We start from the raw sequence: 27456 nt of genomic DNA, 5'->3' as shown, positions 1-27456 counted from the left end.
ATATAATTCCACATGTGTTAATTCATAGTTTTGATGCCTTCAGTGTGAATGTACAATTTTCAAAGTCATGAAAATACAGAAAAATTGTTAAATGAGAAGGTGTGTCCAAACTTTTGGTCTGTACTGTATATATATATATATATATATTTATATATATTTAAAATGTGTGTGTATGATGTATGTGTGTGCTCCTTCAGTTAACCGGTTCCCGACCGCCCACTGTAGATAAACGTCGGCGCTTGCCGGGCTCTGTGCAGCGCCGACGTTTAAAAACGGTGGGTGGTCTCGCAGCGCTCAGGACCCCCAGGGTCCTGCAAGCGCTGCGATTCCGGTGCAGAGCGTTAGCTCTGACAGGGGACATCATCGGGACCTGATTAGATCAGGTCCCAGTGATGTTAACCCTTAGCTGTCTTCTATATGCTGTGATCTATTGTGATCGCGGCATATAGGAGACAGCAGGAGGAGAGGGGGTCGTCAACTTACCTCTCCGAAGACCTCCGAGTCCTTCCAGGACCTGGGGTTGCTATGGCAGCTGGAGGTCACATGACCGCCTCCAGCTCTGCCATATATGGTGTCCTGTCTGGCTCAGCTGCAGCTGTAGCCAGACAGGAGACTCTGACTGAAACAGTCAGGGAAGATCTCATGTAATGTAATATATGTCTATTACATTACATGAGATCAGAGATCAGAAAAATAAAAATTAATGTCCCATACAGGGACTAAGAAAAAATGTGAAAAAAAGTAAAAAAAAAGTTTTTAAACTATTAATAAAAAAATCACAAAATAAATAAAAATAAATAAATAAAATATTAAACCAATAAATCCGTATATTTTTACAAAACCAAAAAAAGTACACATATTTGGTATCGCCGCGTCCGAAACAACCCGAGCTATAAAACTGTCACACTAATTAACTCCTTCTGTGCACACCGTAATAAAAATAAATAAAAAACGGAGCAAAAAAAATGCTTTTTCATCATATTGCCAAACAAAAAGTGGAAAAAAATGCGATCAAAAAACAAAATAGAAATAAAAATGGTACCACTGAAAACGTCATCTTGTTACGCAAAAAAAAAGCTGCCATACAGCTCCATCAGCCGAAAAATAAAAAAGTTATAGCGCTCAGAATAAAGCAATGCAAAAAAAATATTTTTTTCTATAAAATAGTTTTATTGTGTAAAAGCGCCAAAACATAAAAAAAATACAGTAAGTGTAGTATCGCTGTAAACGTACTGACCCGAAGAATAACGCTGCCTGATCACTTTTACCACACGCAGAACGGCATAAAAAAAAACCTCAAAAAACAATTCCTGAATTGTTTGTTTTTGTTAATTTTACTTCCCAAAAAACGGAATAGAAAGCGATCAAAAAATGTCACGTCCCCAAAAATGGTACCAATAAAAATGTCAACTCGTCCCGCAAAAAACAAGCCGTCACATGACTCTGTCGGCCGAAATATGGAAAAATTATAGCTCTCAAAATATGGTGATGCAAAAACTAGATTTTGCAAAAAAAGCGTCTTTTAGTGTGTGACAGCTGTCAGTCATAAAAACCCGATATCAATCTGGTATCTCTGTAATCACACCGACCCGAAGAATAAAGTAATCTAATCAGTTATATCACACTAGGAACGGCGTAAAAAATAAATAAAACCAATTCTTCACCTGCTACTGATTTGTTTATTATGTCCCCAAAGATCCCAGTAAGGCTCTGCCCACATTTATCCTGTGCTCTGCGCTGAGCACTTACACCAGAGTTTCCGTGTAAATCTCTGAAATACATGATTCAGCCGGAACCCATGACGGAAGATTCCCTGTAATGAGACAGATATAGGCCACTGTGGACGCCGTCTAGCCTGGGATCCCACGGTGTCATTTGTTTTAGGCGTGCATAAAAGTGCGGTTGGCCACAGTTTTGTGCACTTCTGAAAAAAAGGACACCGCTACACAGAGGCCAGACGGTGTCCAGAGTAACTCTGCTGCCTCATTACAGTGAATGGATCCTGCAGGGGTTTCATCTGAATTACATCACTTGGAAATTTAGATGGAAACCCCGATGTAAGTGCTCAGCCTAGAGCGCCGGATAAATGTTACGTAAAATGTTCCCAATAAAAGCTTCAACTCAGTCCTCAAAAAAAGCTAGTCCCCACTCAGGTCCGTCATCTGTTAAAAATATAAGGGACTTCCAAGTTACTGGTAGCAGAAAGGCTCTGGAAAAGCAAAATGACCCTTGCCCCCCAAAAGAAATTCAGAAAATTTTGTGCTCCCAAATCCAAATGCCTATTCTACAATAATTTGTTCTCCAATTGTCAAATAGCACTCCGTCCCCCCCAGATCTCACCGTATGGCTAAGCGGTACGATACAGCCACATATGGGGTATTGACACTTTTAGAAGAAATTGTGTGACACATTTTGGCACCATTTTTACCCATTGCCCTGTTTGAAAATGTAAAATCTGAGGGTAAAACATTTTTTTGTGGTAAAAATATAATTATGATTTTTTCACTGCCCAATGGTATAAATTTAAAAATTAAAAAATACTCACTACTTCCCTAGATGAATTCCTTGAGAGGTGTAGTTTACAAAATGGGGTCATTTGTGGAGGTTTCTGCTGTTTTGGCATGTCAGCGACTCTTCAAATGTGACATGGTGTCTGCTGCCTATCCCAGCCAACATAGCGCTCCTTTCTCTTCCGAACCCTGCCGTACACCAAAGCAGTGGTTTTCCCCCACATATGGGGTATCGGCGTACTCAGGAGAAATTGTACAACAAATTTCATGGTGCAATTTCTCCGGTTATCCTTATGATAATGCAAAATTAGGGGATGAAAAACATTTTTTATGGGAAAAATGTGAAAATTTTATTTTCACGGCTCAATATTATAAACTTCTGTGAAGCAGCTGGGGGTGCAAGGTGCTCACCACACATCTAGATAAGTTCCCTAAGGGGTCTAGTTTCCAAAATGGTGGCACTTGTGGGGGGTTTCCGCTGTTTAGACACATTAGGGGCTCCACAAATGTGACATGGCGTCCGCTAATTATTCAAACAAATTTTACATTCAAAAAGTCAAATGGCGCTCCTTCCCTTTCAAACCCTGCCGTGCGCCCAAACAGTGGTTTTCCCTCACATATGGGGTATCAGCGTGTTCAGGAGAAATTGCACAACAAACTTCATGGTGCAATTTATCCTGTTACCCTTATGATAATACAAAATTAGAGAATGAAAAAGATTTTTTGTGGGAAAAATGTGAAAATTTTATTTTCACGGCTCAATATTATAAACTTCTGTGAAGCAGCTGGGGGTGCGAGGTGCTCACCACACATCTAGATAAGTTCCCTAAGGGGTCTAGTTTCCAAAATGGTGGCACTTGTGGGGGGTTTCCACTGTTTAGTCACATTAGGGGCTCTCCAAATGCGACATGGCGTCTGCTAATTATTCAAACAAATTTTACATTCAAAAAGTCAAATGGCGCTCCTTCCCTTTCAAACCCTGCCATGCGCCCAAACAGTAATTTGCCTCCACATATGGGGTATTAGCGTGTTCAGGAGAAATTGCACAACAAATTTCATGGTGCAATTTATCCTATTACCCTTATGATAATGCAAAATTAAGGGATGAAAAACGGTTTTGTGGGAAAAATGTGAAAATTTTATTTTTACAGCTCAATATTATAAACTTCTGTGAAGCACCTTGGGGTTCAAGGTGCTCACCACACATCTAGATAAGTTCCCTAAGGGGTCTAGTTTCCAAAATGGTGTCACTTGTGGGGGGTTTCCACTGTTTAGGCACATCAGGAGCTCTCCAAACGCAACATGGCGTCTGCTAATTATTCAGACAAATTTTACATTCAAAAAGTCTAATGGCGCTCCTTCCCTTCCGAACCCTGCAGTGCGCCCAAACAGTGGTTTTCCCTCACATATGGGGTATCAGCACGCTCAAGAGAAATTGCACAAAAAAATTTGGGGTCCATTTTTTCCTGTTACCCCTGTGAAAATAAAAAAAATTGGGTCTAAAGTAACATTTTTGTGAAAAAAGTTAAATGTTAATTCCAAAAATTCCTGTGAAGCACCTGAAGGGTTAATAAAGTTCTTGAATGTGGTTTTGAGCACCTTGAGGGGTGCAGTTTTTAGAATGGTGTCAATTTTGGGTATTTTCTGTCATAAAGACCCCTCAAAGTGACTTCAAATATGATGTGGTCCCTAAAAAAAATGTTTTTGTAAATTTTGTTGGAAAAATGAGAAATCGCTGGTCAACTTTTAACCCTTATAGCTCCCTAACAAAAAAAAATTTTGGTTCCAAAATTGTGCTGATGTAAAGTAGACATGTGGGAAATGTTATTTATTAACTATTTTGTGTGACATATCTCTCTGATTTAAGGGCATGAAAATTCAAAGTTTGAAAATTGCAAAATTTTCTAAATTTTCGCCAAATTTCCGATTTTTTCACAAATAAACGCAAGTTATATGGAAGAAATTTTACCACTATCATGAAGTACAATATGTCATGAAAAAACAGTCTCAGAATCAGGGGAATACGTTGAAGCGTTCCAGAGTAATTACTTCATAAAGTGACAGTGGTCAGAATTGAAAAAATTGGCCCGGTCACGAAGGCAAAAACAGGCTCTGGCGCGAAGTGGTTAAATTGTTATACCATGCCTGATGAAGAGACCTAAGCAGTCATGAATGTTTGCTGTGTAGCATCACTTATTTTATTTTTGTTAGTCATTAAAAGGTATCAAATCTACAAGATTGTTATTTTCTTTCTTTTGCTGAAAGCAATTAATGTTCTGGTTGTGCAGGACATAATAATTGTTTGTTATCTAAGCATTGGATTGTACTGAGTAAGAAGGAGGTTATCTATACAACACCAGTAAATGATTCCTCAATATTAAAGGGAACATATCACAAAACCACCTACTGGTCATTTTTCTCTTAAATGTATTTTTAGACATTTGTTGAACTGCTTTTTTTTCAATATTAAAAAAAAAAAAATAGAAATCTTGCAATTCTCACACTGCTACTGAGGCTTTATTAGATTCTAAGTTTTTGTTGTTTCATGAAACAACACATGAACATTAGCTACAATGAACAGTCATACCTAATCTTTTGTAATGAAGCATCTAATGAGCATGTGTATGTAAAGGTGACTGTGAAGGGAGGGGGAGCGGAGTCAGTTGTGACATCCCCTATTGTGACTGGTGGATCTTGTGCTATGTGTAGAGGTGTTACCTGTCATTGTAATCCTGTCTGTGATGATATGGAGCCTTGCTGGAAACTCTTTATGAAAGAACAGGAAATAAAAGTCCGAATTACCTCATGTGGCCAGTGTGAAAATTGCAAGATTACGATTTCTTACAAAAAGATTGTGATATGAAAAAAAATTGCCAGTTTTAAACAGTAGGTCATTTTCTGATCATAGCTTGCTTCGGTCCCCATACAGTTTGAATATTGATATCAGCACATACTCTGTTTCCACAAACAATATAAACTACAATATTGGTGACTTGATGAAGAATCACTTACTTTTGGTGGTTTGAATGGGTAGTCTGGTGAGAATGTGATATCTAAGAAGAATACACCTCCTTCATATACAGAACCAGGAGGACCTAGTATAGTTGATCTCCATTCATATATGTTGTCTCCTTTGGGTCCAGCACTGCAAAGAGACAAATAATGATATATTAAGTGGGACGGGTAAATATTGTTAACATTGAGAGCATCTGATAAATGTATAAAATGGCAAGACACAAGATTCATATAGAAACAGAGTGATCTAGTAGCTTATACAGTAGCATTTTATATCATGTCAAGTATGCATCGCATAGAGTTAGGATCTGTTTTCACTTTACCTTCTATACCAGTCATCTCTAATAAGTCATCAATCCTGCTCAAATACTGATTAATAGCTAAGGATGTAGATATAATAAAGGCTGTAAAGGCAACTGCTGTATGGTCAAGAGTAATACAGCAAAGCTCAGGCTATTGCTTTCCGCCTGCGCATGTTATCTGCTTGCACATGTTATCCTCCATCACATATTATCCACCGCCGCATGTTAAATGCTTGCACATGTTATCCTCCTGCACCTGTTATCTGCCTGCGCCTGTTATCCTCCTGTACCTGTTATCTGCCTGCGCCTGTTATCCTCCTGCACCTGTTATCCTCCTGTACCTGTTATCTGCCTGCGCCTGTTATCCTCCTGCACCTGTTATCTGCCTGCGCCTGTTATCCTCCTGTACCTGTTATCTGCCTGCGCCTGTTATCCTCCTGCACCTGTTATCTGCCTGCGCCTGTTATCCTCCTGTACCTGTTATCTGCCTGCGCCTGTTATCCTCCTGCACCTGTTATCCTCCTGTACCTGTTATCTGCCTGCGCCTGTTATCCTCCTGCACCTGTTATCTGCCTGCGCCTGTTATCCTCCTGTACCTGTTATCTGCCTGCGCCTGTTATCCTCCTGCACCTGTTATCTGCCTGCGCCTGTTATCCTCCTGTACCTGTTATCTGCCTGCACCTGTTATCTGCCTGCGCCTGTTATCCTCCTGTACCTGTTATCTGCCTGCGCCTGTTATCTGCTTGCGCCTGTTATCCTCCTGCACCTGTTATCCGCCTGCGCACGTTATCCGTCTGCGCATGTTATCCTCCTGCGCCTGTTATCTCCCTGCGCCTGTTATCCGCCTGAGCACGTTATCCGCCTGCGCACGTTATCCGCCTGAAAAACGTTATCCGCCTGCGCACGTTACCCGCCTGCGCACGTTACCCTCCTGCTCCTGTTACCCTCCTGCTCCTGTTACCCTTCTGCTCCTGTTACCCTTCTGCTCCTGTTACCCTTCTGCTCCTGTTACCCTTCTGCTCCGGTTACCCTTCTGCTCCTGTTACCCTCCTGCTCCTGTTACCCTTCTGCTCCTGTTACCTTCCTGTACATGTTATCCTCCTGCACCTGTTATCCATTTGCGCATGATATCCTCCCGCACACGGTTCACCATATTCACTATTAACTACGGGTGGAATTCTATCCTTCTCATAAAAAAAATGCTGAGGGGTAGTAACAAGGGCTGGGTCATCCTATCCAAGGATGATATCATCATGAATTAATGAAAAAATACCCCATTTTCATTTTTTTTGTTCTATTCCAAAGCAGTAATCCCAATATAGTTTGTATGTAATAAGATAAAATGTGCATTTCTGCAATTTGCTTATTTTAAACAGACATTTTGAACATATTAAAAAAAACCTTAAGGCTATGTGCCCACGATGCAGAAATGCTCTGGATTTTTTCCTGAGCGTTTCTGAATCTCCCTGGCAGAAAAAACGCATCTGGATTGTACATGTGGATTGTACATGCGGATTGTACATGCGTTTTTCCTGCCAGGGACATGCGGATGTGAAGCGTTCTTCACTTGCATTTCCGCATGCGGGTTGACAAGCACTTTCCAAGCGATTTTAGATAAACTTGGAAAGTGCTTGACAACTTGGTCACACTATATAAATCCATGCAAACAACATGGATTTATATAGTGTGACCCGAGAGAATGTAAAAAAATAAAAGATAAATATATACTTACACTCCGATGGCCCCCGCAGTCTTGCTTTGCTCGGTCCCGGCTGCCGGCAGCGGTACACTGAAGGACCTGCCGACGCCAGCGTCGCGTGACCCGTCACATGACTCTGACGTCAGCGCAGGTCCTTCATTCCATCGCGAAGTGCCGGGAAGCAAGGAGGAGCGCAGCGCGGGCCGCCAGAAGGTAAGTATATATTTATTTTATTCTTTTTTTACAGCTTTTAGGGTACCTGGGTGTGGAGGAGAGTCTCCTCTCCTCTACACCTGGGTAACATCCGCACATTAGAACGCGCCAATTACGCAAGTACAGATGCAGTCTTGCGGAATTGGCGCGTTCTAATGCAAGTCAATGGCAGCGAAAACGCAGCGCTTCGGCAAAATAATTGGTAGTGCTGCGTTTTTTTCCGCAATGATAATCCGCAGCGGAAATTTCTGCAGCATGTGCACAGCACATGTGGATTATCATTGGGGAACATGGCAGGCCTTCTACCATGCGTTTTTTAAGCGTTTCTGCAGCGTTTTTGCCGCTGCGGAAAAGCTTAAAAAACGCATCGTGGGGACACAGCCTAAATAATATGAATATATACCAATTATAACCTTTTCTCTCATACAATTAACACAGTGAGTACTCCTCTCACCTAAACATATTGGATTAATTTTCAATCTGAAAGGTCAGGTGCTGCCAGCATAGGCTAGCCAGCAATAAAGGGGATGTCTTATTCCAGCATATTACCTAGCACTAGGATAGGTCACTAATTTCAGGTCTGAAGGGGTCCGACATCCAGCACCTGCACCAATCAGCTGTTATTTGCTCCGGAAGCCAATGGATATAAAAGTTTTGAAAATAATATCATCTGTTCTGCAGTGCCAAGCTGGAGCAAATGGCAGCTGTTGGTGAGGGTGCTGGGTGTCGGGACCACCAACCAAATGTTATTGATGATCTATACTATGGACAGGATACAAATATGCTGTGACTGGACAACCCCTTGAAGGTAAGAATATAGGTGAAAGCTTCGTTATTACTTCTTGCTTTACTAAACAATGGTTTCAAGAACAATCAATCAAGTAGCTGGTAAGACTATAAATGATATAAACACCTTTTGTTGTTTGTTGGTTGAATACACTTGTTGCCTATGCTATCACTATTGATGGCTGTTGGTAGAGTTTAAAGCATTAGCAAAATTTCTTTTTTTCCCACTACCCCCTTAACCAATGGGTTATCGCAACCCCAATATGGCACCATGGAAAAATATGACTTATCTTGCAGAACACAAGACCTCACAACAGCTAAGTTGGGGGAAAAATTAAAACGTTATTGTTTTTGATCACTCAAAATGTAGTGATCGAAAAAAAAAAAAAAAATCATATGAAAAATGCTTTTATTGTGCAGAAGATGCATAAAAAGAGCTAAACATTATTGGAATTGGCGTCAATGAAACAACAAATATTGTTAAGAACAGCAAAAAACAAAAAAACAAAGCAATGGGGCATCTACAATTTTTTTTTATTTTTATAAACGTTAATAAGCTATAGGCACCCCAAAATAAAAATAAAATGAAAAGAAAAATGATATTCTGCTGAAGGAAATGCATCTCCTACCAGGGTCATTTGTCTATGGCTTTCTAGATGTGAAATTACCAGATGAATGAATTTTTAATATTTGTAGGACTTATTATTTCATTCAACCCTTGGAGGTGTTCCAGGTTTCTCAGGAGGTACGTGCTATGAATTAATAGTTACAGTACACACTCATAAGCCTCTATACTCAGGGTAAATATTAGGTGGCATTTGCTCCATCCTTCCCTTATCGTTGGTAAATATATTAGGCTTGTATAAACTGCTGAATACAGTGCAGACACCTCGGAGACTGCATTGGTGTCAGCATATTTCTCTTACTAGGTTGACTCTTCCGGGAATTCCCAGGCTGACACGATCATATTTCCTACACTATGCTTTCCGGGGTTGGAAATAAAGTTCTGACAATACAACTTCTTTACCCAGAAAAATACACAAATTCACAAAAATCAAAATCATTAAAAAAATAAATTCTAAAAATATTAGACTAATATAAAATATCCAAGAGTGTACATTAAACTTTAACATGTTTGGACTGATAAATATCACATTTGGGCAGCACGGTGGCTCAGTGGTTAGGACTGCAGCCTTGCAGCGCTGGGGCCCCACCTCACCAAGGATAACATCTGCAAGGAGTTTGTATGTTCTCCCCCTGTTTCCGTGGGTTTCCTCCGGTTTCCTCCCACACTCCAAAGACTCCAAAATAGGGAATTTAGATTGTGAGCCCCACAGTTATGAGGATGTCTGTAAAGCGCTGTATAAGTGAGTAAAATAAATAAACTTGGGTAAAGTATTGGCACCCTTGAAATTGTTCCAGAAAATGAACAACTGGAATAACACAAAAAAAACAGAGAAAAAAGGTAAATTGGATATAATTTCACACAAACCCCAAAAATCGGCAGGTTAAATTTTTTTGGCACCCTCAACTTAATATTTGGTTGCATACTCTTCGGAATCAATAACGCCAATCAATCGCTTGCTATAACCATCAACAAGCTTCTTACACCTCGCAACTGGAATTTTGGAGCACTCTTCTTTTACAAACTGCTCCAGGTCTCTCATATTTGAAGGGTGTCTTCTCCCAACAGCAATTTTAAGATATCTCCATAGGTGTTCAATGGGATTTAGATCCGGACTCATTGCTGGCCACTTCACAACTCTCTAGCGCTCATCGCTCATCGACACAGTGCTCATCACAAAGGAGTTGCACTAGGTTCGGGAGGTGAGTATGCTTTTTATTTTTTATGGCATTTTAGAACGCACAGTTGTTTGTAAGAGACTTTTCTCTACTTAGAGATCTAACTGGTACTCTTCTTTATAGGCAAAATATACAGTTATGATGCGAACATCAGAAAAAAAATGTCAAAAGTAATTCTATAAAAACAATTATAATCACATTTTTTATTATTATTATTCATATACACTTTTTAAATATAAACATTGCAAACCAGTAAAATGGACAAAAACAAATGCAAAAAATATGTGTGTAATGTGTATATATGTGTAATATGCACTTTTGTGCAGATGTGTTCATTGTCTATTTGTGGTTATTAATGGTTGTCTGAGGACTGTTCTGCACTTGGACATGAAAATCATCAAAATCTGCTGCTGGCAGCTCACTTTTCAATTGCCAACTAATGATGTCCCAAATATGCTCGATGGAAGACAAGTCTGGAGACTCTGCAGGCCATGGTTGCACTTTCAAACCAAGCAGGCTGCTAATAGTAGTACGAGCACCACGTGGCCTTGCATTGTTATGCACTGGATGTGTTATATGTGTACAAAGCTGAATGCATCAAGCAGTGTCTACAAAAACCATCACAAGGCTTTGCACTACATAGGACATGAGCCACACGGTCAGATACAGGTGTTCCAATAACCTCATGCCACCACTTTCAAAGGCTATCATGGTGCAGAGCAATTTGACAACGCAGGCTGGAATATCCTATTCAGCGATGAGACCCGCTTTTGTCATAGGTGCAATGAAAGCCAGATATTGGTGTGGAGACAAAAAGGGCAATACCATGAAGAGAGATTATGGTGTGGGGTGGCATAATGTGAGGTAGCCAGACCTCTCTTGTCTTCATTCCAGGTACACTAACAGCTCAGTGTTACATTGATTTAGTCGTGGAACCAGTGGTACGGCTATTACTCCAAAGTGTCCCAGGAGCTGTTTTTCAACATGACTGCACTAGGCCGCATGTTGCTCGTGCTACTGTGAGCGGACTGCATGGCCTAAACATGCTATTCATATCCTACAGACTATCCGCACTTGTCTCCCATTGTACACATCTATGACGTCATTGGTCCGCTATTGCAAAGGCAGCTGCCAGCAGCGAATCTTGATGATTTGTGGCTACTTTGAAGAACCTAGAATATAAGACATATTTTCAGTTGTTTCACACTTTTTTGTTAAGTATATAATTCCACATGTGTTAATTCATAGTTTTGATGCCTTCAGTGTGAATGTACAATTTTCATAGTTATGAAAATACAGAAAAATCTTTAAATGAGGTGTGTCCAAACTTTTGGTCTGTACTGTATGTGCTAAGTATCCAATATGCTTTGCATTCAGTTAGCACAAGTATTTCTGGAGTTTGCCTTACCATCCATCGTTCTCAGCTGGCTAATCATCTGCTCAGCTAACTCCTTTTTGTCTATCATCTATCTGCATTTACTTCCTGGCTCAGACCTGTGGTTAACCATTATTCTGCTGTAAGCATAACAAACTCTTCTCAGTTAATACTGCTGCAGTTCACACTACAATGCTGCTAACACACTGTGTACCTTCTCTGCAAGCATGTATTCAGTTTCCAGTTCACCACTGCTATCTGCGATTAATCACTTCTTTTATGAGTGCCTAAGTCTCTGCCATTGACCATCTATCTGGTGACAAAATTCAACTTATTGCTTAAAGAATCTACCTCATCAGGTGATCTAATAACTAGTGTTGAGCGAATTTGTTCGGCATTTCAAATTCGTGTTCGTGTTCGGGGTTCCGGCTTGTTCGTGTCAAATATCGTCTCCGTCCACGAACATCCCTGATAACATCTGCGTGATAGCGTGGCAAATCAGGGATGTTCGTGGACGAAGCTGATTTTTGGCGCGAACAAGCCGGGACCCCAAACACGAACCCGAATTTGAAATGTCGAACAAATTCGCTCAACACTACTAATAACAATATACAGTAGGAAAAGGCGGAAAAAAGGGTACAACATATGAATGCAACAACAGGTTACAAATAGGATTTGTTTATAGTATGCAACCATGCAGACACATAGGTTTGCCAAGGTGCTGCATACGCAAAACCCTATAATCTTTTAAATCATGTTGGGGCAATAAAAATGTAGAACATGTCTTTAGAAGGAATTTAGCACCAAAACAAAATATAGAAAACACAACTTCATATTTATACATGTAAGTCTGTCTCTTAGAAGTGTTTACCAGTATGTTAAGGAAATAGACTATAAGCAAGAATAATAAAGCAGTAATCCATATACACTCATCGATTTTAGTGCCCATTGGTTGCCTGCTGGCATCACAGCTGCGGCCACTGATAGTAGCAGTGAGTTGTACAAGGACGATATCATGGCTGCAGGACGTACCGGTGGAGACTACTGGTGCAACATCCCTGGAACCAGCAGGGAAGCAACGGATAATTCTTTACTTTATAGCATTTTCTTCTCTTGGCCGATTAAACTACTAGAAAAAGCCTTTAAGAAAAAATCAGCAATTCTATGCCGTTAGGCAGATGAATAAACGGTTCTGCTGACATACAGGCTCCCAATGATCACTACATAAAAAATATGCTGTGCATGTGCATACTGTATGTGTATGATTAGCAATATTTTTACACATTAGCTTGTAGAAGCTTTGTAGTTTAGGTTTAGTGAAATCCAAATTATCAGCACTCATTGATACTCAAGGGTTTATTATCCGTTTTCTAAAGAACAAATAGAGTCAAATCTGCAAATTGTGTGTACCGTTCAGGTCTATCTGCTTGTCTGCTTTGTTAAACTCATGGATAAAAAGCATCTAGGCTGGATTTCCTTTCATTCCGTTTTTTTAGGAATTTATCATTAGGCACAAAAAAAGACTTTACATTTTCTCCTGGTGAAGCCATTCTTTTGTTGATTTGGAGGTATGCTTAGGGTCATGTCATGCTGAAAAATGAAATTTTTTCTCATCTTCAGGATTTTAGCAGAGGCCTGAAAGTTTGTTGCAAAACTGACTGATATTTGGAACTGTTCATAATTTCCTTCACATTGACAAATGCCGCAGTTCTAGATGCCAAAAACTAGCCCCAAAGGGGAATGCTGCTGTCAAGGGTGTGTCAGAAGTGACAGACAGTCGCCCTCCAGTTGGTTGCAGGATATCTCTACGTTTGGCATTACAGACACCTTTTTAGAGGCTGTCTCTAGGACCCAGTGGCTACCTTCCTCTGGCTAATTAACACCCTGGCCTTGGTGTATAAATACCTGCTGTGTTCCAGAGGGAGGTGTTGGCGATATTCATTACTACTTGTGAAGGCTTGAGCAAGAGCAGTACTTCTTCCTCTCTGGTGTTGAGGACGTGTGCGCAGTTGTCTGGAGTTGTCTAAAGCTAAGCAATTCCCGCCTGTTTGTCCCCTCTTGCTGTCTTTAGTGTCAGTGCGGATTGACTAGTGCTCATCTACTCCCTTCCCTAGCCTTAGCCAATTGCCAGGGAAAGACAGGGCTAGTAACGCGTGCAGCGATTGGTGAAAAGCCAATATAGGGACGTTAGGGGAAGACAGGGTGATATTCTATCAGCCATGAGGTCTCCACTCCACCCTTTCCCTAGAGTCTGTGCTTCCTTTCCCTCTTCCCTTTGTATTGCACTAAGTCTTTCCCACACCTTGCGTGACAGCTGCCTCCACCATGGTTTACTGCTGGTATGGTGTTCTTTTGATAATGTGCAGGATTTTGACAAAACATAGCTGGCTTTGGATATTTTTCTGCGTAAGAAAAGGCTTCCATCTTGCCACCCAACCTCACAAGCCAGACATATGAAGAATATGGGAGATTCCTGCTACATGCAGAACACAACTGGTACTTGCCAAAAATTTCTGAAGCCCCTTTAATGTTGCTGTAGACCTCTTTGTAGACTCCTGGAACAATTTTCTTTTTTTCATCAATCTTTGAGGGATATCCAGTTCTAGGTATTGTCACTGTTGTTCCAAATTTAAGTCACTTCTTGATGATGTCTTCACAGTGTCCCATGGTATAGCTAATACCTTAGAATTTTTTTGTAACCATCACCTGACTGATAACTTTCAACAATGAGATCTCTTTGCTGTGTTGTAAGCTGTTTACAGACCATGGCTTTTGCTGTAAAATGCAACTAAGAAAATGTCAGGAAAATCCCATTAGAACAGAGGAACTTGGATTTAATCAAAATCACTTTAAATGATCGCATCTGTGTACTGACTAATATGTAAATTGAGTTTAAATGTGATTTGCTAATTCTGAACACAACCACATCCCCAATTATGAGAGAGTGTTCACACTTCTGCAACCACATTTTTTTAGTTTTGTTACTTTTATTTTTCCCCTCAAAATAATTTTAGTTTGCTTTTGAATGTACTTGTACAGATTATGGATGACATTAAAGGTGGAAAAAGTTCTCAAATTATTCTTCTTAGCATGATTTATTTTTTACATGACAAAAACCTGGCATTTTAATAGGGGTGTGTAAACTTTTTTATATCCACTGCAATAAAGTATATCTTAAAGTCGCCAATTTTTTCATTATATAAAGATTAAACTTAATTTACACGAGGATGTAAAACTTCTTTAATATAAATAGTGGCTGGAGACGTTCTCTACAAATAATACTCTACTTGCTTCTGGATTCTAATCCTATCCATATTTCACTCTGTCATGTACTTTTCTAAAATCCGCCCCTAAGCTGCGAACAGGGAGATCGGAACAGACGCCTAAGTATTTTAGCAGGGACCAACTTTTAGTAATGAGAAAAATGAACTTGCCACTATGTGCAAAGACTTTTTCAACATGGGATATGACAGTCTGCTCGCCAATAAATGAAGTCCCGATATAAGAGAGACGTAGTGACAAAAGCAGACGAATGCTAAATGGCCATCACTATGTTAAATTAAAATGAGATGGAATAAGTGTATGAAGAACATTGCGGCTGGTGGGTTTAGAAGTAATAAAGTGACAGCTCTGATCGCCCATTCCTACCATGTTAATGTAATGTCATCGGCTTTTAGATCCAGCTGACAGGGTGACACTGATATATAGCAAGACATACGCTGACTCTGACAGTCTAAGCCTTCCGGAGAGCAAGATTAAAACAAGGCTGCATATACCCTTTACTGTCTCTCACTATAACATCCAAGTAATAGTCATAATGTATGAGCGTCACGGCAGTGACACCGCTGATGTAGCACTAGAGATAGCAGACATTTTATTATCAACTACAATTGAATGTCAAAGTGTCACTGAGTGCAGATTAAAGAGGGTAAACTGCTGTGATGACAAAAAGGAATAAACTTGTCATCATGTCTGTCATACATTGAATCAGTATATAGCATACGTCACAGAAGAAGCTAGAAGTATTTTATTTACACGCTATACCATTGTGTCTACCTTTTCACGTCCTGTATTTTTATCTGCTGGGAGCCACCACTAGGGGGAGCTTACAGAACACTGTTTTAAATTGTAACAATATGCAGTAAGCTCCACCTAGTGGTGGTTGCAGGTAGTTATGATATAATATTGTTATCTTTGCGAGGAATTTGAAGCTATCAGAAAATTAAACTACTTTAAGGTAATAGAAAAATGTATAAAATGTCAAAATGTTGGACCAATAGGAATAATCATAACCAGGGCTGTGGAGTCGGTAAGCCAAACCTCCGACTCCTGAATTTCCATGACTCCGACTCCCTCATACTCGACTCATGTTTAAGTGATAAATTTACTGTAGCACAGATTCATCTCCGCTAAAAGTCTAGACCCTTTGATCAGGAATAGGACAGACATTTATAGGACATTTCATAACTTTCCCAAATTCTTATGAAAAAAATATTCCCCACAAACTGCATTGAACTACTGTACCCAATTTATTATATATTTTAGGAGTCGGTCCATTTTATACCAACTCCGACTCCACCAAAATGGGCACTGACCTCACGACTCCGCAGCCGTCATGATAATAACAATTATAAAACAGATGGCATTTCCCACTTCACAATGAGACTGAAAATTGCCAAGATAAGCCATCACTTCGTTTTATGATCAGTCGGGATCCAACCTCTGGAAACGGTTTTCCCTCTACAGCAGCACCATGGTGCCCGATGTGCCAACAACTGCATCATGATGGGACCATTCAAGCATATTGGACTGGCTGCAATTTCCTGGCTGGGAGACCTCGTGCACAGGAAAAATTTAGAGGCGAGCCCAGCAATCAATGGGCACTGAAGCCCCATTTATTCTCAGGATTAGAAGTCTCTGAGGTTAGACTACCACTGACCATATCCTAGTAATGTACCATTACTTTATAAGATGAGAAACAACTCTGTAATGTATATGTGCATTGTTGTTTTTTTTTCCATTATATATATATATATATATATATATATATATATATATATATATATATATATATATATACACAGTACAGACCAAAAGTTTGGACACACCTTCTCATTTAAAGATTTTTCTGTATTTTCATGACTATGAAAATTGTACATTCACACTGAAGGCATCAAAACTATGAATTAACACATGTGGAATTATATACTTAACAAAAAAGTGTGAAACAACTGAAAATATGTCTTATATTGTAGGTTCTTCAAAGTAGCCACCTTTTGCTTTGATGACTGCTTTGCACACTCTTGGCATTCTCTTGATGAGCTTCAAGAGGTAGTCACCGGAAATGGTTTTTACTTCACAGGTGTGCCCTGTCAGGTTTAATAAGTGGGATTTCTTGCCTTATAAATGGGGTTGGGACCATCAGTTGTGTTGTGCAGAAATCAGGTGGATACACAGCTGATAGTCCTACTGAATAGACTGTTAGAATTTGTATTATGGCAAGAAAAAAGCAGTTAAGTAAAGAAAAATGAGTGACCATCATTACTTTAAGAAATGAAGGTCAGTCAGTCCGAAAAATTGGGAAAACTTTGAAAGTGTCCCCAAGTGCAGTTGCAAAACCATGAAGCGCTACAAAGAAACTGGCTCACATGAGGACCGCCCCAGGAAAGGAAGACCAAGAGTCACCTCTGCTTCTGAGGATAAGTTTATCCGAGTCACCAGCCTCAGAAATCGCAGGTTAACAGCAGCTCAGATTAGAGACCAGGTCAATGCCACACAGAGTTCTAGCAGCAGACACATCTCTTCAACAACTGTTAAGAGGAGACTTTGTGCAGCAGGCCTTCATGGTAAAATAGCTGCTAGGAAACCACTAAGGACAGGCAACAAGCAGAAGAGACTTGTTTGGGCTAAAGAACACAAGGAATGAACATTAGACCAGTGGAAATCTGTGCTTTGGTCTGATGAGCCCAAATTTGAGGTCTTTGGTTCCAACCACCGTGTCTTTGTGCGACGCACAAAAGGTGAACGGATGGACTCTACATGCCTGGTTCCCACCGTGAAGCATGGAGGAGGAGGTGTGATGGTGTGGGGGTGCTTTGCTGGTGACACTTTTGGAGATTTATTCAAAATTGAAGGCATACTGAACCAGCATGGCTACCACAGCATCTTGCAGCGGCATGCTATTCCATCCGGTTTGCGTTTAGTTGGACCATCATTTATTTTTCAACAGGACAATGACCCCAAACACACCTCCAGGCTATGTAAGGGCTATTTGACCAAGAAGGAGAGTGATGGGGTGCTACGCCAGATGACCTGGCCTCCACAGTCACCAGACCTGAACCCAATCGAGATGGTTTGGGGTGAGCTGGACCGCAGAGTGAAGGCAAAAGGGCCAACAAGTGTTAACCATCTCTGGGAACTCCTTCAAGATTGTTGGAAGACCATTTCCGGTGACTACCTCTTGAAGCTCATCAAGAGAATGCCAAGAGTGTGCAAAGCAGTCATCAAAGCAAAAGGTGGCTACTTTGAAGAACCTAGAATATAAGACATATTTTCAGTTGTTTCACACTTTTTTGTTAAGTATATAATTCCACATGTGATAATTCATAGTTTTGATGCCTTCAGTGTGAATGTACAATTTTCATAGTCATGAAAATACAGAAAAATCTTTAAATGAGAAGGTGTGTCCAAACTATTGGTCTGTACTGTATATATATATATGTATATATATATATACACATTAAACCTAAATCAGAGACAAAATGAACATATACCCTGCTGCAAGTAAAAGCAAAAGTGCATTTAAATAACACAGGGTACTTCATAAACACCATTTTTAATTAAAAAAAAACGTATAAGCCATCCTACCAGCGTCAAGGTGTACCCAAATCGGGATGGTCCTAACCTCTAGTATTAAAACTTCACGATGCGTTAGTGACGTCAGTTAGTAACGTCAGTTAGTGACGTCAGTTAGTGATGTCAGCGTGAATAAAGGGCCGAGCAGGACTGGGTCCTGAATATGGACACCCAGCAAATGGAAAGCTATATAAATGTAATATCCAGCTGAAAGGAAGGGAGACCGCACCTTTACCTGCACTAAATGAAGAAACCTGAAACGAAACTAAAAAAATGAATTGGAGTATAAGTTGGTATGCGTGCAAAATAGGAGCATGTTCTTACTGGCCATTAAACAGACAAAACCTAAAACAGAGACAAAATGAACATATACCCTGCCGTAAGTAAATAAGTAAAAGCCAAAGTGCATTTAAATAACACAGGGTACTTTGTAATGTGTATATTTAAAAAAAAAAAAAAAAAAGTAACTTGTTGATTAGTTAATTAATGCAAAATAAATAAGATATTTTTCCCCGGCTTCCTGAAGATGGCGGGCGCTCCTGCTTGAGTGGCATTGTGTTCCCGCAGCTGGCCAGAACTGTGCGCTTCTGATGCTGCTATATGAGGAACATGCATTTTGAAAAAACATCCTAATTACTCACATAAACATCTGTGAACTTGGGTACGTTCACATGAAAACATTTTTGGTCCGACCGCTGTCCCAATGTTTGCCTATGTGCTAGTTCACATGGACCTTAGATCCGTGAAAAAAAAAACCCATCATGCTCTAATGCTGACTGATTTACGAACCAGACTAGTCCGTGTAAATAGATTCGGTTGGACACTCGTAGCCAATCACGTTCTGAATTTGTAGATGTGACTGATTTGATACATTCATAGGACCATGCCTTTGTCGCAGATTTGTATGTATACATTGCAACTAATTACATTTGCTGTGAAAATCTACAGCACTAACTTACATACAGATTGAAACTCCCCACTGCGGGTCATGCTTTATACACATTTGTTTCTCGTGCTGTAATCTGCGGTGTATTATCAGCCCAGTGTGAACATACCCTAATTGTGGGGTGCAGACAGTACCTTTACTTTTTAATTTTACAAACAAGCTAATACTTTCTTTCTCTGCAGGGTCCTCAGGTTTAGTACATACAATAACAGACCAATCACCATGTCTCTATAGTCCACCAAAATACTGTAGTCATAGAAATATTTCCAATTAAAAGCCAGGGTCTTGACAGGTCAGCTCCGTTCAAGCCACGCAAATGAAGACACCCATGTTAAAGTTGCTTCCTTGGGAACTAATTTAGCTAGAAACAGCCCTGATCGTGTCCAGGTTTTATTTAAAGCTTGGAAAGACAAATCTGGTTTAAACTGCTGATGTTATTTCAATTCATATTCTACAACTAATGACAGGTCTCCGGAGGAGAGGAAAGAAGAGCACCGCACATTGGAGCTTGATCAGCATTAAAAGCTATGACAATCAAGGACCAAATCCAGCTTTAAGAGTCAAATCCCCAAAGTGCTTTTTAAATAATGTGCATTGGATCGCTTTACTGCGTCTCCAGCTTTCCAATGTAAGAAAAATGTAGAGGAACACATAAATGGGAAATACAAGCTGAAGCAGAGCAGCGTAACAAGGCAAAATTGGTTATCAGCATTCATTTTAGTCTGTACATAATTGTCAGCAGAACCTATCTTAATGTTTTGCTTCTTAATTAAAGGGATTATCCGACTTTTTGTTTTTTTTTCCCTATGAGGCTAAGAACTTACCGGCGGGTGGTTGTACAACTACCTCCCTGTTCTACCCTGTAATGGATCTCTCCCGACTCAGGCAGCGATTCTCCCATTTCCTTTGACCTCACACCAATACAGCAGTTCTTTCTCTTAAGCTCTGCCCTGTCAATGGAGAGTGACGGGTGATGTAATGTCTGTTAACAGCTGGCTCCCCGCAGTTAGGCAACGGGGAGCCAGCTATCAATCTGCATGACACGGGCAGTGAAGCCCTGTTGACAGAGCAGGAGAGAATAAGCTACTCTGTCAAAATGACATCACATCAAGCCACAGAATCAAAAGTAGAAGCAGTCTGTGGTCACACGGAGCAAGGAGAGATCGTTGCAGGGCAGCACAGTCAGGTAGTTAGTAACTACTTGCCTTCTTACCACATAGGAAAAAAAACCTAAAGTCCCAAATAATCCATTTAAAAGCAAAAATACTTGCCTAATATAACTATATATCTAAGAAAACTGTCTAATCCAAACTTTACATGAAAAAGTAGGTAGGGTAAAAAGAGAGGACAGCCTCCTTACCAATACCGATAGCGTGTTTATTCTATACTTATACCACTTATTAATCAAAAACATTGAATTTTTCTATTTCGCCCTTTTACTTATTTGGATAGCGTAAATTTTCTTAAGTTCATAAATGATGGCTGACAATCCGCAGAAATAAAGAAATGCCAAAAAAGAGGAATTTCGGGAGACTTTTCATATAAAAAATTATTAAGATAATAATCCTAGTCTCTTTTTCCACTTATCACGCACCTCTGCATCTAGTTAGTGTCTGTAAAGGTTCAGAAGCTTTGCACTTACTGGAAAACCATGTCAACTAGAAGGCTTGAAAGTGATGATATTGAGAGCAGAGCTGTATGAGAATTGGGGAGGGGTCCTGCTGCACACATGTTCTACATACTCTGATCTCTTAAAGAGGAAAGCAATTTTACTTGCCTAACAGATCACCTCTGGGTAAATCTTAGACAATCTCACATGGGAAAATTGGAAAACAAGGGGCAAAACTATTAAAATGTGTATCCCACAGGCGAAATTCACATCAGTAATTATGTCTCTACACATATACGGGAAATTTATAAAGGGCTTTGTGAAAAATTTATTGTGAAAAACGCCACAAATTTTGGCAATTTTTTTTTTTTTGTTCACGCTGTTTTCGACAATTTTTTCCATGTGGGCAGTATTGATGGACAATGGTTTCCCGGCAGATTAACAATAATTTCCATCAGAAATCTACGACAACGAATACCTAGTGTAGATTTTAATTTGGGGCACATGAAAAGGCCAATTTGCACCAAAATATAAATTTGGTGCACCTACTCCAGTAGGTCTTAGTTTCACAATGGCAAATGAAGTTGCAGTCATGATGAATTCCCATTATTTGAAAAATTAATCTGGAATAATAGGTATGTGTGGTTTAGTTGCCCCCAAATTTATCTAAACCACAGTTATAGCTATTGGAGAATAAGAGCATTTGGTGTGTCATGTTAGCGGATACATAATAAAATTGGTTGTTACCTAAAGGTTTTACTGACGGATGATTTTAGCTGTAAGGGTTACATTGAGTCAGTTTGCATTAACCTTTGAATAATAAAGCACAGCTGGGATCGCTATAAAGAACAAACCAAGTAATGAATAATTAAAACCACCTACACAGCTTTGGATGGCTCAGTCCTCAACATGGATATTAGCAAACACATTACTGGAAGAGGACTGAATCGTGGGCTCCTTTCAGCACAGGAGAGGTGAATGGGTAATAATCACCATTTACACAAAAACATGAACAATTCATATTCATGACAATAAGGAAGACAATAGAAACACAGAGGACTGTATCAAGTTTACGGAGGCATAACAAATAAATTCCATTTGATCCTTATTACATTAGGTAAATGGGATAAAATATTAAAGGGATAATCCAGCCCCGCTCACGTCTTCTCAGGGTGTTCACACCTGACCTAATCTAACTGCACTGCAAACCAGTGGACATGACATCACCGGCCCCAATCACCACTTGATGTGGAAGTGAGCGGCGCCGGATTACCCCTTCAGGTAACCCTCTTCACATTACAATATTTTTTGCTATCATGCAAAAATGTCTTAATATGTTTAAGGCCAAATGTGGTGTGAGAAGAATTATTTTTTTCTAAGTTTTATTCACGTAGCCTTTTCTCCTTATGCATTAAAAAGTCTTGGGTACCCATATCCTTGCTGCCAGTTCACCAGTTGTCCTTTCTTCGACCATTTATAGTAGGTACTCACCACCCCCAGGAATACTCCACAATACATCCATTATATTTTGGCCATGACACTTAAATTCTTAGGCTATGTTCACACGTTGCGTTTATGTTGAGTTTTTTTTCTGTAGGCAGAACCTGTTCTCTTGGCAGTAAAGAAGCTGCTTAGAAAAAGCAGGTTTTGCTGCATTTTTTGCTGCGTTTTTCAGGATCCCAAAGTTCAGCTTGGCTTCCACCACAGAAGCATGAACACAGGTCATCAATGCAAGACATATGTGAAATCATACAACCATTTTTTGAAAAAAGGGCAATTTGATCAAATTATTTAGTGAAAAAAGATTTTTATATCTGAAAAAATAGTGACTACCCTGAACAAAAAAGTTCATGAAACAATACACAATTACAAAATGTAACAGCGGGGGAGGTGAACTGGTCAGGAATAGTTAAAGGGGTATTCCCATCTCCAAGATCCTATGCCAATATGTAGTAGGTGTAATAATAATAATATTAGCAAATACCTCCAATTATAAATGTAGTATAGTATTTTTGATTCGCTATGTCTCTTTCCTCATGTGCAGGCATTTTCAGGAACTTAGGTATCCATGGTTACGTCCACTGATAAAGTGACAGTTAGTTAGCTAGCTGCTAGTGGTCGTAACTGTGGATACCTAAGGTCCTGCAATGCCTGCACATGAGGAAACAGACATAGTGAATCTAAAATACTATAATACATTTCTAATTGGTGGTATTTGCTAATATTATTATTATATCTACTACATATTGGGATAGGATCTTGGAGATGGGAATACCCCTTTAACCTAAGACATTGGCAAAGCATTAAGTTTTACTTTCGCACTTTGGTCAGTCCTTGAGTTGGTCAGGCATTGTTAAATTTCACACCTTGATCGGCCAATGTTCACTTTCCACAAATTTAATTAAAATGTGCTAATCCTAATTGTACTAATCCTAAACTGCCATCTCAGGTGATGATACCAAGACATTATGGTTTAAATTTGGGAAAATCACAAAAATAAATGTTTCACATACTGCTATACCTGCTTTTTTCAATAAAAAGGCAGCAAAACATGATACCTGCGTTTTTGCACTTACTCATTTTTTTTCTATGGGTGAAAAAATGCAGCAAAAACACTGAAAGAAGTGACATGCTGCAGTTTTCTAAAAATGTAGCAGTTTTCCAATTCAGTCAGGAAAAAAATGTGTGTGCATGAGATTTCTAAAATCTCATAGCTTTTGCTGGTACTGTAAAACGCAGCTTAAAATTTGCAGAAAAAAACGCAGCAAAAATGCAACGTGTGAACATAGCCTTACGTTTGTCATCATCAATAACCTCAACAACTGACTGCTCACTTTGTGCCTAATATATGCCATCTATTGACAAATGCCATTGTGAAAAGGTGAGCGATGATATTTCCTTCGCCTATCAGTGGTTTTAATGCCTTGGCTATATCTGCATATGGCCACAGTGTAATGTCTGCAGTAATTTACTGTGTAATTGAGTCTACTGAATGGTTCAGCCAGAATGAGGATAGGTCAGCAGTAACTGTGTGTTATTGCTGGTGGGAGCCGTAAGCTGAAAATTATACAGTACTGGCAAGTACAAAAACACAAGGACTTTCAAGAGTACGCTGCATTTTCCTGTAGTGTTCTTGTCAAAAGAATACATGGAAGAATGCAGACACAATAAAGGATTTCAGGAAACAAGATTTGCAGGACGATATTAAAGGGTTTTTCTGGGTTTAGAATATTGATGGCTAGTCACTAGGATAGGCCATCAATATCAGAACAATGGGGGTCCAATTCCCCGCAACTAAGGGCCCCGTCACACTAAGCGATGCAGCAGCGATCCCGACAACGATACGACCTGTCAGGGATCGTTGCTGCATCGCTAATACATCGCTGGTGAGCTGTCAAACAGGCAGGCTCACCAGCGATCAGGGGAGCAGCGATATCGTGGAAAGAATCGTTCCACGATGTCCTGCTCCCGTTACCAGCCTGCTGCAAGCAGGAGCAGGCTGGTAACTATGGTAAACATCGGGTTACTAAGTGCGCGTGTGCCCCTAGTAACCCGCTGTTTACCATGGATACCACTCTGCTACGGTGCGCGGGAGCCTCCGTGCACCGTAGCAGAGTGGTATCCATGGTAAACAGCGGGTTACTAAGTGCGCGCGTGCCCCTAGTAACCCGATGTTTACCATAGTTACCAGCCAGATCGTTGGTCCCGCTGGTCACACACAGCGATGTGTGCTGGCCAGCGGGAGGCCAACGACCAAAAAATGGTCCAGGACACTTTGCAGCGATCAGCGACCTCACAGCAGGGGCCTGATCGTTGCAAAGTGTCACACACAGCGACATCGCTGGTGAGGTCGCTGGTGAGTCACCAAAACCGTGACTCAGCAGCGATATCGCTAGCGATATCGCTATGTGAGACGGGGGCTTTAGTCAGTCAACTGTCTGATAGGAGGCATGGTACTCATGGAAGTGATAGGGCTTTATCAGTGTTTATACTGTAAATGAATGGGGCTACAAAACCTAAGATAAAAACAAAATGAGCAAATACCCTGCAGTAAGCAAATAAATAGAACAGTGCATGAAAATAACATAGGGAACTTGATTAACATTGCTTTGCTAAACAAAAACATATAAAAGCCATCCCCCTCCCCCCGTGTCATTTCTTTTGCTTTTTGCTTTAGTTTTTTTGCACACAAGGGCATGGCCTCCCTTGTCTATGACCTGGACATTATGTTTATATAGCTCCCCATGTGCAGAATAGTTTTCAGCAGTTTTATCATCACAGGCAGAATTGCAATGAAAGGTAACACTTCTATACACTGTGGATGACACGAGATCCATTTCATCCCCCTCCTTGCACAATGACCAGCCTAGAAAATTCTCCTGTAAGACAATGCGTCTTAGTTGGTCTATTTCTGCCGATGTCCATGTGGCTGCTGAAAAGAACAGGAAGTCGGAGTCTAGTATTAGGCCTAGTGATCAGTGATTTGTAATTTTTTGATAACACATTCCTTTTAAAAGTATTTTAGCTGTTTTTGGTATTCCCAAAATTTAATAGAGAGGGCCACATTCAAGCCCAGCTACTATTGAAAGTAGTGGAGAGTCCAGGATCCAGGGATCATTTACTGATGGATGACAAGACCCCTGTTAAATGGATAGAGGAGTATTTTAGAGGTGGAATACACACCCATTAGTCACTTATAGCACATCCTGTGGCTATGCCATAAATGCTTATGAAGGAAATACCCTTTAAAAATTGATAACCTCTTCCTGACATTGGATGTACTGGTATTACAGCATATAGAAGAAGCGATCAGATGATAGCAGCTTCAAGTCCCCCCAAGAGACCAAAAAATTAAGTAAAAAAAATATTTAAAAAACTGTGTGTCAAAATTCTAATTACAAGCATTTCCCCCAAATAAAAATAAAAACATGTTTGGTATCAGTGTATGTAAAAGTCTGATCTATCAAAGTATAAAATTAATTAACGTGTACCATAAAAGAAGGAAATTTGAAATATTCGAATTGCGCTTTTTCAATCACTGCAACACCTCCAAAAATTGCAATAAGCAATCAAAACTTAGTATATATCCCAAAATGGGATCAATAAAAACATCAGCTCACCATGAGAAAAATAAGCCTTGGAACATTGCCGTGTAAATGAAGACATTATGGGTCTCAGAAATTTTTGTTTTTTTTTTCAAAATTTTTAATATGTTTTTACTACTTGAATAAAATGAAACCTTTGCTATCGCCATAATCATGCTGACCTGTAGAATCATAACCAAAACCCAATAACAATATTGGAATTGTGTTCCGCATTTTCAAGTATGATTTTTTAAGGTGGATTTCTCCTGAAACGCACCTGAAAACGCACCAAAAAGAAGAAACATATGCACCGCAACTTCAAAACGACTTAGTGTGTATAAGTGAGCTTTGTGAGCTTCTAATTACCGCTTCAAGCTTCAAAAACCGTGACTAGGCTAAAAGAAGTGACTCGACCATTCTTCAGGCGGCTTCTCCTTGGAAGTCACTCAGTAGCTTATACACACAATCAAAGAAAAAAAGCTAAGATTGCACCAAAGAAGACGCATCCAGAATAACACCGCAAGTGTTTTCCAGAGCCATCTTCCTCAGGAGAAACTGAGGTGTCTAAAACACATATACCCTTTCAGTACACTGTATGTTAAACTTAAAGGCATCATTCAAAACTACATCTCATCCTGCAAAAAAACAACGAAAAAAAAACAAAAAACAAAAAAGCTTTCAAATGTCTTTTTTCAACAGAATAAGAAAAAGTTATGGCACTTCAAAGAAGGGAAGAAAATATGATAGCATAAAATAGAAAATTACTTCATGAAGGGGTTAAAAGGAATCTGTCATCTGATTCATGCTGTCTAAATCACGGACAGCATGGATCAGAGCCTGGCTACGTTATTGCAGCCAGGTATGTTTTACTCTGAAACACTGTAGAGTTTCTTGGAAAACATACATTGAAAACTCTGCCGGGAACGGTTTCTCTTGGATGAATAGTTCGAGGCAGGTCCCTGGTGGCTTCTTCCCACCTCACTCCCCATGAATGACAGGTCTTTAGCTATAAGTGTGTATAGGGAGAGACCCGTCAGCCAAGAAGATCAGGGTGGAGAGAAGCTGTTTGGGACCAGCTTTCGACTAGTTAGCCAAGATACAGTCTCTTGCCGGAGGAGATTATGTACAGTACAGACCAAAAGTTTGGACACACCTTCTCATTTAAAGATTTTTCTGTATTTTCTTGACTATGAAAATTGTACATTCACACTGAAGGCATCAAAACTATGAATTAACACATGTGGAATTATATACTTAAC

The 27456-nt window shown here is 39.9% G+C and overlaps 1 protein-coding gene across 1 annotated transcript in view; it reads right to left on the bottom strand.

The window, feature by feature from the left end:
* LOC141265198 (ubiquitin-conjugating enzyme E2 E2) overlaps window positions 1–27456 on the bottom strand; it is a 262831-nt gene that overhangs the window by 35150 nt on the left and 200225 nt on the right. Inside the window, exon 4 of the mRNA XM_073677971.1 lies at window positions 5523–5655. Within this exon, the coding sequence (XP_073534072.1) occupies window positions 5523–5655 (133 nt within the window). The remainder of the gene's footprint in view (window positions 1–5522; window positions 5656–27456) is intronic.

The sequence above is a fragment of the Phyllobates terribilis genome, unplaced genomic scaffold, assembly GCF_046119375.1.
Source record: "Phyllobates terribilis strain yellow unplaced genomic scaffold, ASM4611937v1 Scaffold_4__5_contigs__length_816908805, whole genome shotgun sequence".
Classification (NCBI taxonomy): Eukaryota; Metazoa; Chordata; class Amphibia; order Anura; family Dendrobatidae; genus Phyllobates; species Phyllobates terribilis.
The sequence above is the reverse complement of the archived record's forward strand: the minus strand, read 5'-3'. Positions and strand labels throughout refer to the sequence as shown.